Genomic DNA, 19,145 nt, shown 5'->3' with positions numbered 1-19,145 from the left:
AGCATTTGGCAGAATGAAGAACTAGCTCTGTTTAAAGAATGAAGTACTAGTTGAGTACTACCTTACTTAGGAAATTGACAGCGAATGTCCTTCCTTAATAAAATACCAAAACAGTGACAAGTCAGTATTGTCCAAATTGAAGACGTAAGATTAATAAGTATGATTATGTTTTCCAGGCGGTAATGTCTAATTCAATCCAGTTTGAGAAATGTAATTAGTACTTAGTAATTGGTAATGGATTACTTGACCTCTGTTGGTCAGTCTAACCAATCTATCTCCTGTAGGGTTTTCATTATGAATATAAATGAAGTGGAAGATGTAAGCAAAGTGTCAGAGCCATCAACTGTACAATCTGGGTTTCTTTTTTCGGTTGCAAATTGCTTGAGCAGGGTGATCATTAATTTCATCACCTGTCTCCTGTTCCCCCAAAGTGCTACTTACCTAAGCAGGAAAAATCCTGTGGGTTTTGTAGTCTGAGATCACATTTCTGCTTTTCTACTGACGGTAGAATAAATTTGTATCTGCAATATCTGTATTGTGATTTAACAAGGGCATGTTCATCTGCTTCTCTGACACTGTGCTGGGGTATGTAATGAGCACACCCTTCTTTTAATAATACACTGACAGGTTTAGCTTAAGTCAAACCTTCAAATCAAAGAGCCACAGTAGACAGAATAAACCAATTTTACACTGTACATAAAAGCTTTTTATTATTAATACTTGTTTTTTAATTATCATTACATAGACTTTATGCCATTTATTCTACAAATGATGCAAAGCAGTTCTATAGTGTGCTCTAGGGGTCATGTAGTATACGCAAGAAAATAAACATTCAACGTGCTTCATGAATTAATGTGTAGACATAGTAATTGTAAAGTGCGACCTATAAGAATACACTTCTATACTGAATTTCATAAACATAATCAAGCTCTGCTTTTGCTGAAAATGATTGCGTCCATCAAGTGGGGTAAACCCCACCCCAAGGTGCTTTAAGTAGGCAATCAAGGTGTGGTTACTCATGATGGGCTTTGATTATGATGTGGCCAGGAGAGCCAATCAGAGGCCGTCTTGGGGCATGGCATCTGAGAGTTCCGACGATTCTACACTGATGGAGCTGGCAGCTGTACTGCCAGGGGAGGTGAGACCAAGGGGTGGACTCAGATGCAGTATAGAAATTTTGATTTATTCGAAATACACAAAAGAAAAGCGTGAACAAGGCCTGAAAATGCATTATCTCAATCTCAACAAACACAATGGCCCATCGTGACAGCGTGTGTAAGTTTGGAGACTGTGCCTATTAACCAGTGTGTGTTTGTGGGGGTGTGGCTTGTGATGAATGGGCAGAATTGTAAATGGGTGCACGGTTTCCTAGTGGGTAACACACTCGCCTATGAACCAGAAGACCCGGGTTCAAATCCCGCTTACTACCATTGTGTCCCTGAGCAAGACACTTAACCCTAAGTTGCTCCAGGGGGGACTGTCCCTGTAACTACTGATTGTAAGTCGCTCTGGATAAGGGTGTCTGATAAATGCTGTAAATGTAAAATCTAATCTACTACTGATTGAAATGTAATAAGTTATGTTACAAATCACACAGGTGGACTTTCTAATCATGGTCTGTTATTTATCTTAGTGGTTAGCAGGAAACTAATTAGTCTGGATTGATAATAGTGCATTAATTACTGTTCTAGCCAGACTTTAGTGAGCAATTCATATAATCGCTATAATCTGATTCATTTATGCTTCAAGACATGAAGAAAAACAGTCACATAGACTGTTGGATTCTTTTGATGGAAAAGAAAAGCCTGATGGCATACATATTGTATGTCATACGTACGGAATATACGTATGTTGTAGCCGTAAAAAAAAATAATGGTAGTTCACCATCTGTTGCAGATTATGAACAAGCATTAGTAACCAGCTGTTTTACTCTTTATTCTGTGATCATACCTCACATCTCACAAGTCAGCAAATATCTTTATTAAATACCTTTAGCAAATTAAAACTGAAATTGAATGACTGTTGTATATTTAATGCTCATACATTTAGGGAAATAGTCACATTGACTCTCTGGGATGAGTAAGCTCTCTTGATGAGTAAGTGAAGACTGGGTGAAGAACCTTCTCACTGGTGTTTGAACCTTTTCATTAGTGTCTGAACTGGCCCTGAGATTGGAGACCCCTGGCACAAAAACAGCTCACTCTACACACAGTACAGCCTATACACTATACAGTCACCAAAATAGAATGCAACACAGACACAGTAACAAAATGTAGACACCTCAGCATAGATAAAACAAACACCTGAGCAACACAACACAGCTCATATCTAGCACAAAATCCACAAGCAAAATATGCTTGTTATAGGTTTCTTGATTCCTACAGTATGATAAAAGTGTGAGCAATCATTATCAGATAAATACCTTTAGCAAATTAAAACAGTAATTTATTGACTATTGCATATTTAATGGTCACACAATTAGGGAAATCCAGTGACACTGAAGCTCTGGGATGTTTGTGGTCCAGATGAGTAGGTGTAGAGTGATTTTTTTTTTTTTTTTTATGAAATGTATTTATGTCCTACTCATATGCCTTGATTTTATATGCATCACATTTTGGATGAGTAGTTCAATCTATATGGTACAAGGCTGAGACCATCAAACCCCAGTGCAACAGGCTGTGGAAGCTGTAAAAACGCAGAAAAAGAGCATCACCTTTCACAACACTGCTAACCAATCGATACCATAGACCCCAGTGCATTAGAAATTTTTCATTGATCCTGTGTAATCAATAAGATAGAGCTGAGAAGAAGCATTGCAGAGGCAATTTATACGAGCTCTCATTCCAGTAATGAAAGACTCTAAGGTATTGGTTTTGGTGTATGTGTGTGTGTGTACATAGTTGCATAGGCAGCTCTTTGCTGTTGAAGATGAATAACAGCCTAGCTTTTCCTGGAGACAGCTCATCATTAATGTTTTTCTGTGTGAATTAAGCCATTTTGCATCAGCCTCACAGCATTTGGAATATTTGAAAAGATTTTGCGCATGTTGCCAAGCAGAGACAACCGCTGAATTCATCATGGTTGGTTCACTTCAAATTCATGCTACATTTCTCAAGCCCTTAGAGCTGATGATTGAGAGAAAACACAGTACAGTTACAGTCCTCAGGAAATCCCTTCAAGTTTACAACTATACCCATACATGTTCAATGGACGAATGGGTCAGAACCCATTACATACATATATACCCATTTTTAATCCTACTATCACATTTTATATAAATTCTTGTAGCTTCAGACCCAGATGGTCTGGTCTTTCTGGTCTGTCTAGTGGCTGGGTGAACATAGTGACCATTGGCATGCTTACAAACGCATATACAGTAGTTACCAGCGCAATCACACACATTCAAAACACACACAAAATGAACAATGCTGCTATGGTGTGCACTGGGAATACAGATGCATGTGAATCAGTACCTTTTTCGAGACACTCTGCCTAGGTCTCTAGATGTGTGATGTGTGTTAGTGTCTGTCTGCAGCCTTCAGTTGACAGAGACCGGCACGACAGTCTAATTTATTACTGCAGGGGGACAGAAGTGCCACCAAACAGTGCAAAACACTGCAGAGCTCTCCTCGGACCTGCACTAATTCCCGCAGTCACAGAGAACTGTTATAGCCTCATCATCACAGCAAGGCACAGATGCAGCACAGCACAGTTCAACACAGTCCAGACACAGCTGAGCAAGGAGAGTTGACTTCACAGGCACAGCACAGCGCAACACATCACAATAAACTACACAGAAATGACAGACCACACAAACAAAGCATAAATCTCTCACAATGGAACACAGACACAACACAACTTAACTCGGCTCCCCTTAGACAGAAAAGGCCGGTGTGTATGTGGGTTTGATTCAGCACATTAGGACAATAAAGAAGTTGGCCTTTTTCCATCTTTGCAAGATTGCCATACACCATACCGTGCAGAAATACTCACATTAATCACCCCCCATCTTGACTATTCCAATTCACCTATGCTGCCATTTTAGCTAAGATGCATGCTAAATTATAATACATACAGAATTTTGCAGCTTGAACTCTTCAGGAAATCTAGGAATTCTTCGCACAGCATTCCCATTAACCATAAACCTGTTCCTTTCTGTGTTCTTCTCAAATGTTATTTTCTGTATTGTTTGTGATGCTCTGTTTATCAGTGACTTTGAGTCTGAGGAAGGTGCTAAATGATGTTATTATTACTTAGTAAGGGCACTGACTGGATGAAGAACCTTCTCATTTCTAGTGGCAGAACTGGCCTGAGATTGGAGACCCCTGGCAGAAGCTGAACACAGCTCACTATACCACAGTACAGCCTATACACTATACAGTCACCAGAATAGAACTCAGCACAGACACAGTAACAAAATGAAGACACCTCAGCACAGATAAAACAACACAGCTCATACCTAGCACAATATGTACTTTTCACGATTCGTACAGTATGATAAAAGCGTGAGCAATCATTATTAGTTAATTGTGTATAGGCAACCCATTACAAACCAGGGACACACAGTAACAACATGGCATACAACAGGACAAGAATCACAATAAAGTAGACCTGTGAGACTCCTGAGAATAGTGACTGTTGCCTTTCTTCATGTCGGGTACATGAACATGTAATACAAAGCAACTATTAAGAATTATGAACAATTATTGTTCCTCTACAATATCTGTACAAAATCCTACCTCTAGATGAAACCAGTTCCTTCCCCACGCTCCTGGTGGTTCTACACTCATTTTTCCACCGGTGTGTGTGTCAGCAGGCATCGCATCCCAGGACCTCAGCCAGGTAGCATTTTCAACAGGCACCAAACAGGGCTCTAATTCAGGCATTGTGGAGGGAACCTGGTGAAATTGTGTGTTGCATGCATGACCAGCCTCTCTGGAACTTTCAGCAGGCAGGCATGACAACCTAATTTATCACTTCTGCTGGGGGGGCGCACCAGCACTGCAAAACTGCAAATCTTTCCCTGACCCATGTCATAGAGAAACTCTGAAACCCCCCACCAAAACACTGCACAGGCTGCAAACACCTCAAATCATGAGGCAGCACAGGCACAGGGCAGAGCCACACAGCATGAGCACAGTACAGGTTTGGGGCAGCTTGCGGGTTGCTGTTGTTCGGCTTGGTTATCCAGGGTTGTGCAGCTCTAATATCTTGGGTAAATTGTGCTGGAACATAAGAAAAATGTGAACCAGATGAAGGCTTGGGAGCCATTTGAACACGCTTTCTGCCGGATGCTGTTAATGTTAATACATTTTTTTCTTTATTTGTATCACATTTTCAGAATCCTTCATAGGGATTCATCGGGAATGGGAATTCTAGGGGAGGCAATAGGGGGAAAATAGTTCTGGAAATTCACAAAGAAATATCAGAACTTTCTGAAGCGAGTCACTTTAATGGTCACACAGACCACTGCAGTCCAGGCCTTTATCTTCATAAATGAATGATTGCATCCTCCTCCACCTTTGCCTTGTTTGACAGTGTTGGAAGGTGGAAAACTTTGTCCTCTGGTAAAATTTTTTTTACCAAAGTAAACCAGGCGCAGACGTATGTCGGTTGAATCTGACGTCCTATTTTTTTGTGCATAAATGAGCATTAAGACATCAAATAATCATATTCACAGTAGTAGGTCATTAAATTTACACTGATCCTTCACTGTTCTGATTTGTAAAATATGCAACATACCGTCTTCCTATTATTTCAGTAATAAAGCTGTGATTTAATAGGTGTCACAGTGCTGCTGAAAGCCGAGATGATTCGATGTTTGCGGCATGCTGCCTGCTGGGCAGAACGTGGCGTAGCAAAACGCACCAGCTGGACACCATTCTCCAGCCCTGCGCCTGGGAGTGCGGAGCGAAGGGTGGCTCCCCCTCCCCCTCCCCCGCGTCCTCGCCGTCTGCTGGACGAGGATAAGATCCTCTTGTGACTGCCGTACCTGGAGAGCTCCACTTCTAAGCCCACTTGTCAGGGTCTGTGATTAGCATAACCCTGAGTGAGCATGTATATTCATACATAACCTCTTCTATAGGGTCTGGGAGCGGCACACTGCATAGATGACAAGCATGTGACTTTCTGTGACAACTGATCTCTCTCTCTCTCATCCTCTCTCTCACTCTTGGTGTCACTAGTTTCCTCCTTTCATTCACACGTTCCTTCATTTCTTCATTATCTTCATTCTCTTCCTGTGTTCTCTCTCTCTCTTTTGTCTTTGCCATTGTCTCATTTTCACTCATTCTCTCGATTGCTCGCTCGCTCGCCCGCCCTCACTGAGTTCTGGTCTTTTGGGATCTTTTCCTCTGCTGTGTCGGCGCTCCAGCACAAAAGAATCCTCCACAGACAACCTGTCATTAACACCCCACAGCACGCTGTCACACTCCTCTTTCCTCTCTTCCTCCATCCCTCCACACCTCCACCCTCTTCCCATCAACACTTATCTTTTCAAAGAGCTGAAGCGACAATTTCCCCCTCCTATCCAGTAAAAGAAGAGAGAAATAACTTTTCATGCTGCAGATGGTACACAAATTGGAGGCCAGTGGTTTTAATGGAGGATTAAAGCAGGTAGTCGATGACCACGATGCAGGTTAGACTCCTAGAATCTTGAGAAGTTGAGGGAGACTCTTGTCAAAGTAGCAATGAATAACAGCAGGTATTTTTCTCAGCCAAAATCAACTCCAAAGCATAAGTTCTTATTCCTCAAAACAGAGACAGTTGACATGCTGTAAATTATTCATATGGCAACAAATAATGCGCACATGAGCAAGGAAATGGAGATGATGTGTTTTCAGGGCTTCGTAACAGACAGGCGATTTGGCGATCCTTATTAAAAAACTCTGAAATCATCTGAGGTTCGGAACCATGATCGGGATCGTTTATTTAGTGCAGCTCTTCCTTTTTTAGCTGAACAAAACTGGATGCAATGAACCCTCTCCTCCGTGAGGCTCAGGAGGATTGCTGTATCTTTCAGCAGACCATCAGTGCGCTACTGCACTGGGATTGCACACCGATTTCATCATGGCACCGAGAGAAGGAGCAAGAAAGGGGGAGCGCGAAAGATTGAGGAAAGTGATAAGAAAGGAAAAGTTCAAGGACAGTGGGAAAGGGGGAGCGAGAGAGACAGAGAGAGGGTCAGGAGGGCAGAGGTTTTTGAGACAAATCACGACGTGTGCACACAGACGGAGGCAGGGAAAGTGAGTGAGTTGTGGGCGAAGTTGAGAATGAAGAATGATAGCGAACGAAAAAGAGGTCAGAAAGATAAAAAGTAGAAAGAGGCGGCTGAGGGAGAGAAGGAGACATGGTACCCGTCTCCTGTGGGTCGGCTCTCGCCTTGGGCTATCTATCCGCTGGAGCACCTGCTGCTCCTCATGCTGACTGACAGCTGTGTTTGAAGTAGGCGGGGGCTGGGGGGGGTGAAAATATCTCTCGTCTCTGTGGGACACAGCTTGCCACTGGGTGCCAGCCAATCACAGTGCTGAATCTGCATCCCTAGAAGAAAAGGCAACTCAGCTGGGTGGAGCTAAAGTAACTGTGGAGAATAATATGGAAGTATTGGGAGATGTGATTGAAAATAATGAAAAAAAGCTGGTCTAAATTACATTTGTTTGATCAATGCAACTGGCAGCCAAGATAAATTGGGCAATATTTGTGCCAGAACAGTTATTACATCAGGACCACAGCTGTAGATCGATCCACGATGAATACCCTATTCACGCTCACGCTGAAAGACGTGTATTTACAACTTTTTTCCATTTTGGGCTCATGTTGACATGGGAGAAACTGTCCCATATCTAGTGCAAATACGCAATGTCCCAGTAGAATTTAGAATTTACTCAACATTAAGTTCTAAAATATGATTGTAAAGTACTAAAATACTTTATTCTAGCACACCTGTAACCACAAAAAGTCAGTCTTAAACCCAGTCATTACCAGTTTAACATCCATTGAAATCTAACCCTGAATGTAATAATAAAGAAAAAAAATGTTGTTTGGATCAAAGTGGCATATGCATGGTGATAATACAGAGCAGTAGTGCAACAGGTTGTTGTTAACAGCGAAGCCAAAATAAACCATATTATAAAAGCGTCTTTAACAGTACAGATATTCATGTCAATGTATATTTTGCAGCAAAAGGACAAGTGTTTATTACTAATGTACCAAGAGGACAAGATGTTGCTTTTGATTAGAAGTTGCTAGTCAACCACATCCTAGTTATTTTGTCAGAACAATTGTTTACATCTGTAATTATTATTAATACATAAAATGATCATTGCACATGATCACTGCCCAGCACAATTGTTTAAGCCACATTTAGCCACTTCAGACTGTACACTTTTGCATATGACTATTGGCTTAATCCAGTGGTTCTGAAACTTTTTCTGTTGTGCCTGTCAAATATTACAGACTGCAGCTGGACAACTGTTGGTAAGTGTAGATGACTCTGGGGAGTGCAGGTTTTTATATATATGTATATTTATATTATTTATTTAATGGTCTCTGTGATGCTGCCTGTGCTTTACATATTACAAGATTATTGCTGTTGCTTGTATTCTTGGTGTGGTTTTGGTTTATGTTGAATTAAGTGCAATGGTGCGTTAAAATAAAAAATTTATTTGCACTCATGCAGTGGAAGTGAGGAAACTTTATTTATTGGCACAAATGGAGGTCATGAGGTCACAATCAAGTGACATTGGCCTTCCTTGTTTTTTTGCTGTTTTAGGCCTGAGTTCACCGCCCACTAACTTACCCCCTTCAGCAGTTCCCAGCATCGTCACACCCATAGTCAACGGCTTCACAGGCATCCCGCATCAAACCAATGGACACCCAGTGGAGGCCGTCTACACCAATGGCCTGCCTGCTTACTCCACCCAGAGTCCCACTGCTGCCGACAACCTACAGCAGGCCTTCACCGGAGTCCAGCAGTACACAGGTACACTCACACAGAACTCCAGCATGCGACATTACACAAGTCTACCAGTATATACAGACAAGCACATATAGATCACGTTTTCAGCATGAAATGATAAAAATTGTGCTTTTTCTTCTGAATTGCACTTCTGAGTGTTTTCGAGTGTTTAATAGAAATGCATTCTTTATCATTCACCAGGCCATTCATAAGCATCATTTCTTTTGTGTGAAAGCTCAAAACAAAATGACAGCTATCAGCAATTAGGGCACACTGTCGATTCTGCTGAAGCTGGTATTTCATATTTTGAATTCATTGCGATTCTTTTAGTTTGCATTGAACTATAAAGGTCAACATTTTCCCTCTCTTCCTCGTTCATGCTAATTGCTCTTGTCCTAATTCCTTTCCTTTTTCCATTGCTCTCTCTGCTGACCGCCAGCCATTTATCCAGCCACCACACTGACCCCTATTGGTCAGACACTGCCACCACCGACTCAGGTCATGCAGCAGCAGCAGCAGAGGGAAGGTGAGGCTCAAAATATACTTACATTTAGAATTTTCAACTAAAAAGTCAGCATATATAGCAGTTTTTACAAACATGTAATCTGATATGCAACCTTAATATTTAATAATGGGTGTCTGCTGATAAGTGCGATATTTTTTTTACCGCATTAGCACTTTTTTATGCATTTTATATAATAATAATGCAATAAAGTAAAGCTGTGAATATCCATGTTGCATTGTCTAAGTGATGCCTCTGGTGTTTTGCAGGACCAGAGGGCTGTAATCTCTTCATCTATCATCTGCCTCAGGAGTTTGGAGATAACGAACTCATGCAGATGTTTCTACCATTTGGAACGGTCATCTCCTCAAAAGTCTTCATGGACCGAGCAACCAACCAGAGCAAGTGCTTTGGTGAGACTTTAAAATCTTTGTACCACCAGCGTACTCACAGGAAATTGATCTGGAAATTGGTTCTTTCCAGCAGAACAAGCTCACGTTAAGCATATTGCACTTTTGCAGGATATTCATTAAAAGAACCACATATAATATGTGATGGGTAGACAGACTGTTCCTCTTGTAATCAGCTTACATGCCTTTGGCAATAAGGTGCAACAGATACATAACCTTTATGTCAGACATTGCATCACACTTAACACTATATTGCTTTGACAGGACCAAACCTGTAATTACTGAAGATAAGTCACATGGGATAGGAGCTGAATAAATTTTGGCAGATCTAAGATAAAGTTTCTTAGATCTAGATTCTAATTAGAACTTCCTAGAACTCTGTAGTGTAATTTCCCAGAATTCTTCTAAATCAGTGCAACACTTGTGAATCTTTAACCCTGGCCATAATTGTGGTGTTGCATTTTAACTAGACCAGCCGAACCCTTATCTGCATTGCCATGGAAGCGAATTGCAAAGCATATTATTCCTGCCGCGCAGTGATGATGCTATCTTGCACAGTTCCTGTACTGAATTGCATGCGTTCTCGCTGAGAGTGTGACTGCCTGTTTACTCTCTATCTTTTTTCCGCTTCCTGTCCACCATATCTTTCTACACTCATAGCTGCACACACACACACCTACACAGAAATACACAGATCAGTTCAGCACTACCTTAAAGACAACATTGTTCACAAGCCCTCTTTTTTCTTGTATATTTCTCAGAAATATCTCTTCTTATTGCTCCTTTTCTTTCTCTCACACACCCACTCACAAACACATAGACACAAACTTCTCTGTGTGTTACATCTTTGCTTACACCGTTCCACATATAGTCTTTCCTTCTCTCCATATTGGTCGATCTCATATCCAATCACAAACACACTGCTCAGCCGACGAGAAATAGAAAGTAATGGATCTGTATATTGTCTGTGGGTTGGCCTGGTATAGTTTGTCCATCTCTGGAGAAATTTTCTCTGCACTTATCAGTTAACTTGAGACTTGAAGCAAGAGAAAAAAATCATATTTTGTAATTGCATATTAAATTAATCAGATGATCAAGATGAATGTGTGTCCATGAGGCCAGAGCAACTCTAACAGTCTCTCAGAGACCACCACATGAAATCACTTTAACTCATCACTTTTAATTTATATGAATGCATATGTTCTTCAAGTTGAAATAAAATGGGAAAAAATGGGAAAGTTTCATATTTTACCCAAGAAACTCTAGCCACTTGGCTCTAACTAATCATTGAACAAGTTTGTTCGTTGGTTCACAGCATTATTGGAAAGGTTTTTTATCTCAGTCTTGCATTTGCTACATTGCGTTTTCCTACATAGTAGCTTTTGTGCATTCAGCAGATACTCAGGAAATTAAAGTTTTATACAAATTGTCTATATTCCTATTTGGGGATCTATTAGAAAATTCTAGTGCCTAGAAAATTAATGGGGCCTGATCATAGATCAGGGTTTGTCTGAGAGTAGCCAGTGAAGAGAAGAGGACTATAGTTATAGTCAGTTTCTCACAGTAACCCATTCCTTATGAAATATAGTGCTGATATAAAGTCCCCTCAGGGCACTCACATTATATCCATTACTAGGTCCTTCCAGGTCTAAATCACTTTCTTTCCAGGACCTCGGGACTCTGATCCATTTGCCCATCTCTTCTCCACTGGGACCATTAAAAACCTTGACTACATTCATCTTTTAAAATGAGACTTGTAAAATGAATACGGTCTCTTTAATTAATTTATGTAGGATATGGGGTGTTTTCAAACAGCAGATGGCTTTTCACAGTGTGGACACGAATGGAGGGTTTTTCCTCCGTCACAGTCTGTAAGTGTGTGAGTATGTGAAAGCAGTAGAATCAGTGAAATGCACTGCTTACTGTCAGTCAGGCAGGGAAGTAGTTTGTCTGCATGCTCTGTTTGTGGATATATCTGCATCAGTTTTGTGTATTTTTGCCTGGCAGGCTTTGTGAGCTTTGATAACCCTGGCAGTGCCCAGGCCGCCATCCAGGCCATGAATGGTTTCCAGATTGGCATGAAGCGCCTCAAAGTCCAGCTGAAGAGACCGAAGGATGCCAGCCGCCCCTACTGACTCATCCGGCCTTCCCGCACAGCATCAGACCGCACAGGTCAGAGCGGACTCCATTTTCCACATCTTCAGCAAAGAGTCTGATACTGTCATCTATTGAGAATCTGTATCTCTCCCTAAGGTTGATGAGGTCCATTAACAACTTTAAAGGTTCGCACATCCTAATAAAAACAGCTTTCATGTGCGGTGACACTATGGGAGATCAATTTCACACACAAATCCTTTTTTTATAACAGAAGTGGAGTTAATTTAATACAGTGTTGTCATCTCTACACACCAGACACAAAACAAAAATAATGTACCGTGAAGGAATATTTCTATAGAAAAAAACATTAGGAACAAATGAAGAAATGCAAGCATTGCTACCAGACCAGTTACAGGCACCATTACAGCCCACCAGTTACAGACCACCGTTTTCGACATTGTTGGCTTTGTATGTGTCCACCAGGCGTGGAAATTGGTATTTTTCAGTCAATTTCATCAGCGTCAAAAAAGGTTCAGAAGTGTCTAACCCAAATGTTTTGTTTTTTCTTATAGGCTATAGACATTTGGAAGGATGGAAACTTTTCTTGAGAAACAACACAAAAAAAAATGAAAAAAACATGAACAAGCGCATAAGGGATTCCTGGAGACATATCAGATCTGACTTTAAGTAAAACGCGCCATGGCGGTGAAAGTCTACTGTAATACGGAGGGGCGATGACAGCTACGAATGACACCAACCACAAGGAGACAAAAAGTGAAAAAAAAAACTTGAAAATAAGCATAAAACTTCAGAACGAAAAAAGGAAGAGAGTGAGACTGAAAAATGCAGTTTTCTGTTGACAGTCAGGATTTTGATGAAGCCACAGACAGACTCCAAAGCAGCAACAAGTAGATCTATGTACACGTCCAAACGAAAAAAGAGCAACAAAACAAAAAAGACGAAGAAAAAAAAGATCAGACACACTTGTGACTTTTACCTTTTTGTGGACTTTATGAGGGTGAAACTTGAAGTACCAAGGTAAAAAAAAAACTGGGAAGTGCTTCTGTCGTTTGATGGACACAACATTTACCTTTTCTTTCTTTCTCTTCTTCCTCTTTCCCCTCCTTTCTATCATGTGCTTCTTTGATGAGCACAGAGCTTCGGTATGACTGACTTTACTCTCTTTCTCTCTCTCTCTCTCTCTCTCTCGTTTCCATAGCAACAGTGTAATTGCAGTTCCCTCACCCAGTAGGAAACAGAGGACCAAACGTTTTTATCGACATCTACAGCTAATGTACTATACTCTCATCAATATCTTACTGAACTGGCTTCTGCTTACCATGCTACATATAGGATTTAGAGGAACATACTTCAGGGTGTATACTGTAAATACAAAATGAACGGGGAGGGGGGATTTTTCCCTTAATTTATTTACGTTATCACTGATTGCTTGAATGGAACGAAATGGATGAGGATATATAAAGACAGATAAAGATAAAGGTGTTTGGCTGCAGCTAAATCTGTCATCTGTGGCGAAACCTCATCCAGGTGAAAGGTCTGTTTTAAGGTTAAACACAAGCTTGCAGCATGATGCTATCCTCACCCCCGGGAGACTGCTGTGTATATGAGACATTAGACATCTAGAGCAAAGAAAATCAGGGTTGTACTCTTAATGAATCCTTTCTTTTGTTATAATGGCAGCCAGGCAGCAGATTTCTTTAGTATTTGAATACTATAGTATTTGTATAGTCAGATGTCAGATGGGATGGAACGGCAGCTCTCTGCGTCTGCGAGTTGAGCGCAGCGCCATCTGGCTCTGGCGGCGGGAATAAATTGAGAAGCGGATCACACAAATGCTGAGTCACTTCGGTGCCCTGGCCACCCAGAAACCTGACTGTAGGACATAGCACACAAACACACAACCAAAAGCAACACTGAAACTGAGCATGACAGGATCCTGAGGGTCTACAGAGTCCAGGTGCAGCACAAATCATAAGGAGAACCCAGAATCCATGGCAGGGGGACTTAAAAGGGGCCTTGTGATTAGAGAAAAGGTTGTCGTGATGTGTCATTTGTTGCCTTGCAAGGTCCTTTTAGTATGAGTGACACTGGAATGTGCCATTTCAGGGATCTGACCAATGAGCACACAGCAAGATCTAAGTGCTTTAGTGAAACCCACATCCCTTTCACTCAAATACATTTACAAACCCCTTTCCCCCCACAACATGGGTTTTCTGTGCTCACCACCCTGAAAGCCTCTAGGAGTTAAGTGAGTCACATGGTGCTCATACAGCAGCGAAGTGAAACCCATTTGTGACCGGCTGAGAGCAGTCCAGGGACTGGCTTCTGAGACTCCCTTTTATCAACACCCATCCAGGAGGACCATTATTCTGTTAGTAGATAAAATCTGCATTTCTCGGTTTATTTTATTTTATCTTAATTGGCTGTGCTGAGCGGTACCGGAGGGTGTGTGTGCGCGCGGACGCCCGGCGTCGGTCGAATCGCTGTTGATAAACACTAATGTAATCTAAAGCACACACTGTAAAGCCAGCGATTAATCAGGGCGGGAGGGACTCGCGGCCTGCCGGAGTGGGGACGGGGGATTTATGGTGGGACAGCACAACACAAAGCAGTGGGAGGCAAGGCTATAAAAATGTGCGTTTTAATGTGTAATCCAGAGTGGAAAAAAACGCTAAACCACTTTTGTTCAGGAGACACGGTGGGGTGGTCCGGTGGGGGACGGGGCAGTCGTGTACGTTTCTGGGCCTTTTCAACACTATCAATATTTTGTCAGGAAGAGAGAAACTTTGTTGTGCGGTAGATGGAAAAACTCAAGCTCTTGAGTCTGATGTCCTTTGGCAGCGGTTTGATCCCACTGACTTTTAAAGTGGCCTCCCGTCTCCCTTCCCATGGCAGATATTTTATTCAGATGAAATGGGAGCGGGAGATGGGGCTTTGTCACGACAAGCCATGTTTTTAAAAAGAGCTCTGGAGGTTAACCTGGGGTCAAAAAGACACAGGGGCTCTCGCTGTTGGATGTGTTTGCTGTAAAAATGTTTGTCTCTCGAGGGGTAAAAATGATATCTACCTTCAGAACAGACTTTGGCTCAGACAACCCTGAAGCAATCCAAACAAATATGAACCTCAAACTGTCTATTTATGGATTTGTGACTAATGACATAAATTCATCATAATATTTGATCATGCTGTTATAGGCTCTACATGACTAAACCAGCTGCTTAGCGCTGCTCTGCCTGCAAAGTGTTGGGTTAGTTCGCTAGTGTGAGGTCCTTGGAATTGATATAAATAAATACATAAAACACAAAATTCATCCAGAATGAGGAAGTAGCTTGCAAGTCATCTTATATCAGGCCCCTGCCATTTTACATCATTGAAGATCGTTTACTGGGGGACAGAGATAATTACTCGCCAACAAAAGGTTTTTACGCAAATTCTGAAGTCACCTGATCTTACACTAGCAAACAAGCCCCACCCTTATCACCAGTTAATCTGTGCAGCCATTAAGTATACATTTGAAAACGTTATGTGCCATAATGATTCGTTTGTTAGTCTCATGCAGGTATTCTGAAGGTTACACACATGCTGCAAGACTGTTGGGTTTTTGTCCTGGATAAGGTCTGGCTGCAGCTGATTTCAGCTCTTACCTCTTGTTTCAGCTCATCGGCCTTCATTTTTTAGATGCAGAATGGACACTTCATCATATCACCATGTTCACCCATGACGTTGTTGGTATAGTCTCGACTAACTGGGCCAAACACACACAGACACACGGCCATGCACGCGCGCACACACATGCACACTCTTTGAACTTTGCTCCTTCACACTGCCCCGTATATACTGTTTGCTGTGGCCCCTCTTACAGGGAAACAGCTAAAGGACCAACCAGACATTCTCTGTGGGCTAGAGAGTATGGAATACTCCATTTGTACACCATCACTGACCAACTACTACAGCCATTTCCAACATTTCTTTATTTTTCTAAAAAAATTTTAAAGCACCAGTGAAGATAAAACATACGCACACTTACATGCCCAACCAAGCCAAACATTTCCATCAAATAGCAGCAACAACAACAACAAAAACTCCTGTGACAAAGTTCCCTATCATGGGCGGAGGATAGATTAGACAATGATGATGTTTCGGCATCGAGAATCTGACCAAATAGAGGAAAAAGAGGGGATGGAGGATTGACCCTTTGAAAGCCAGTAGCCAGCATTTCCCAGGCCAGTGGAATCGGACACTAACATTCCTGCTCATGGGATGGCTGGTCTAAGACCGCAGCACATGCAAAAATCTCATGACCTTCTGGTCCTGTGAGCATGTATACTACACTGTACAAACACAGTTGTTTTATTTTATTTGTAAGAAATCCATACACATACAGCACACACATGCATACATGAACACTATTTATAATTCTATTTATTGCCAAACGATTCTTTCTCATAGCTTGCCCTGCCTAGTAGTTTCACTCTTTGTGCATGCTATTTGCCCGTAGAGTCGTAGAAGTGCATTAAAATGATACTAGAAACAAAATGCTTAAAAAAAAAAAAAAAAAAAAAAAAAAAACAAGGTGCGTGGAGACATGACGGTGCGCCAGTCTTTTGTGTTTTATCTGGTACCTCCTTCTAGCTGAAGGCGTGTAGGGGAAGGGGGTGAGGTTGCGGGTGGCAGACCTCGGGCGACAGGCTGCACAAGCAGGTAAACCACGTTGTCTGATCCTTCGATTACAGCAATAGTTCTAGTTGCACTAAAAAAAAAAAAAAACACTAAAAGGACAAAAATGTGCACTAAAGCTGCCTGCTCGCAAAAAGGTTAAGGCCCTTCTTCTTCACTCCACTAAACAACTATTAGAAGTACAGTATTTAATCAGAATGAATAATAATAAAAATCTGAAGGATGAACGATTAAACGAAACACATTCTTGCTGAAAGTGATATTCAGGTTTCTTATAGAGAGTTTGGGGGAGGTACATTTTACATTTTTATTCACTTTATTGTATTTATTTATGATAATTTATTTTTATTGATGAATAGATTTAATCACTGCTGTTGCTACCTAAATGAAGACATTTTTGTTTCAGTTCTCTAATCGTATCTCATCTCTGTTACAATTGCTGCATAAAAAAACATAACCTCATGCTCTTTTTTTCCTTTTGACAGAATTGACATTATAAAAGCATCAAATCCACACTTTCTTACTGTTCCACTCATAGAGCGTATAGAATGTTCTGGAAGCATGTTGGGCTGCTGGAAGGGCAGGAGGGGGTGGGGGGGGGGGGTTGGTGGGGAGTGGGGGCTAGCAAGAGATTGAAGTTGATTATAAAAATGAAATCTGTATACTGTATTTAGGAGATAAATTACTGTCAGCACAGAAACTTGTTCAGGTAGAGGGGGATATGGGGGGTGGGGGGTGGGGGTGAAGTGTCTGTTAGTCACTGTCCGCCTTTAAGAGCTGACCTACGCCTTCTCTGTCCTGACTGTCAACCATGGAGCCATGCGACTGATCCTGGTTCAGCTATTAAAGGGGACTGAGTGATGACACACACACTGCAGGGATGGAGGGTTTTACTTTTTAAGATTGTGTTTCACCTCTGGTTTCTTAGCACAAATAACAGAAGTAAGCTAAATGATGAAACTTAGGTAAAGCTGTTGCCGAGGGACGAAAGGGACAATGGGTTGACTGTGGAACTTTCATCATGTGATGGTTGTCAGGGAAACCTCTCTTCTCAGCCGATGGGACACCTCTGTGTGATGGAGTTGACACATTGGTGGCAGAAGTGAAGGGTTTTGGAGGAGAAAAAAAACGTACATCAAATGTTCCCGTCTTTTAACTCGAAGTTTCAAGGACGTGCAAAATAAAAGATGTCCCTCCATTCAACTCCCTCTAGAACTTGCTGCTTTGACAATTTAATATTTCTAAAGGTTTAATTTATTAATCTGTTATTTATTTCATCCATTGCATTATTTAAACAGACTTAATTTTATTTATTTATTTATTTATTTATTTATGGGTTTGTATATGATTTTCTCTTTACGACATGAAGATGTATGTAAAACGAACAAAAAATGCTTATTGGGGCTTTTTCTCTCTTTCTCCTTTTTTCAATTTTACAATAAATATTAAAATGCTTTGAAGACTTTCTGACTATTTTATAATGATTAAACCATCAAAAAGGCTTGTTATTGAACATTAGCAGTGAAGCAGTGGTTATCGACCTGACCGAGAGCATGCACACTAGGTTGATTGGTGACTCTAAATTGGTGTTACAAAAGTGTGTGAGTGAATTACATGTGCCACTTTTGGATTCAGCGGTGAGTGAATGAAGCATTGTGCATAAGTGTAGAATGATTATTCAATATAGGGAGGGTGGTAGTAGTCTAGTGGGTAACACACTTGCCTATGAACCTGAAGACCCAAGTTCAAACCCCACTTACTATCACTATGTCCCTGAGCAAGACTTTTAACCCAGGGGGTTAAAGGTCTCCAGGGAGACTGTCCCTTAACTACTGATTGTAAGGTGCTCTGGGTAAGGGCATCTGATAAATGCCCTAAACGTAATTTAAATGAAAACATATACACCACATCTCATTTGGTGTAGAGTTTCTCTGGGAGTTTTTTGAGAAGGATTGTTGAAGGTTGTTCAATGTTTTGAACGTGGTTGAATGTTTTGACAGGCATATCCAAAACCTCTGAGCTATGTTCAGGCTCTTTTCATATACAATGAATCTGGAAAGTATTCACAGTTTTTCGCCTTTTCCCCATGTTGTTATATTATTATTCCAAAGTTGACTAAATACATTTTTTCTCTAAATTCATTTGTCTACGCACCCCATAATGACAAACATTTCCTAAAGCTTTAGTGAATTTATATTAAATAAAACTCAAATCCTGTTTCTACTGATAATCCTTCAGAACTTGTGTGGAGTCCACCTGTGGTAAATTCAGATGATTATACATGATTTACATTTACAGCATTTATCAGACTCCCTTATCCAGAGCGACTTACAATCAGTAGTTACAGGGACAGTCCCCCCCTGGAGCAACTTAGGGTTAAGTGTCTTGCCCAGTGACACAATGGTAGTAAGCGGGATTTGAACCTGAGTCTTCTGGTTCATAGTTGAGTGTGCTACCCACTAGGCTACTACCACCCTACATG

The 19,145-nt window shown here is 41.2% G+C and overlaps 1 protein-coding gene across 6 annotated transcripts in view; it reads left to right on the top strand.

Annotated features, from left to right (window-relative positions):
- Window positions 1-16,776, top strand: part of LOC114789111 (CUGBP Elav-like family member 5) — a 106,833-nt gene extending 90,057 nt beyond the window's left edge. For 3 of the 6 annotated variants that reach the window (XM_028978201.1, XM_028978199.1, XM_028978202.1), the window contains 6 exons: window positions 8,455-8,475; window positions 8,771-8,980; window positions 9,396-9,482; window positions 9,728-9,871; window positions 11,876-12,040; window positions 12,538-16,776. In XM_028978201.1, coding sequence (XP_028834034.1) covers window positions 8,455-8,475; window positions 8,771-8,980; window positions 9,396-9,482; window positions 9,728-9,871; window positions 11,876-12,003 — 590 coding nt within the window. In that variant the 3' untranslated portion in view covers window positions 12,004-12,040; window positions 12,538-16,776. The remainder of the gene's footprint in view (window positions 1-8,454; window positions 8,476-8,770; window positions 8,981-9,395; window positions 9,483-9,727; window positions 9,872-11,875; window positions 12,041-12,537) is intronic. The other 3 variants (XR_003749619.1, XR_003749618.1, XM_028978200.1) reach the window with 3 other exon arrangements.
- Window positions 16,777-19,145: the final 2,369 nt, after the last annotated feature.

This window comes from Denticeps clupeoides, chromosome 4 (genome assembly GCF_900700375.1).
Source record: "Denticeps clupeoides chromosome 4, fDenClu1.1, whole genome shotgun sequence".
In the NCBI taxonomy this organism is placed as follows: domain Eukaryota; kingdom Metazoa; phylum Chordata; class Actinopteri; order Clupeiformes; family Denticipitidae; genus Denticeps; species Denticeps clupeoides.
Note: the sequence above shows the minus strand (reverse complement) of the source record. Positions and strands in the feature narration are given on the sequence as shown.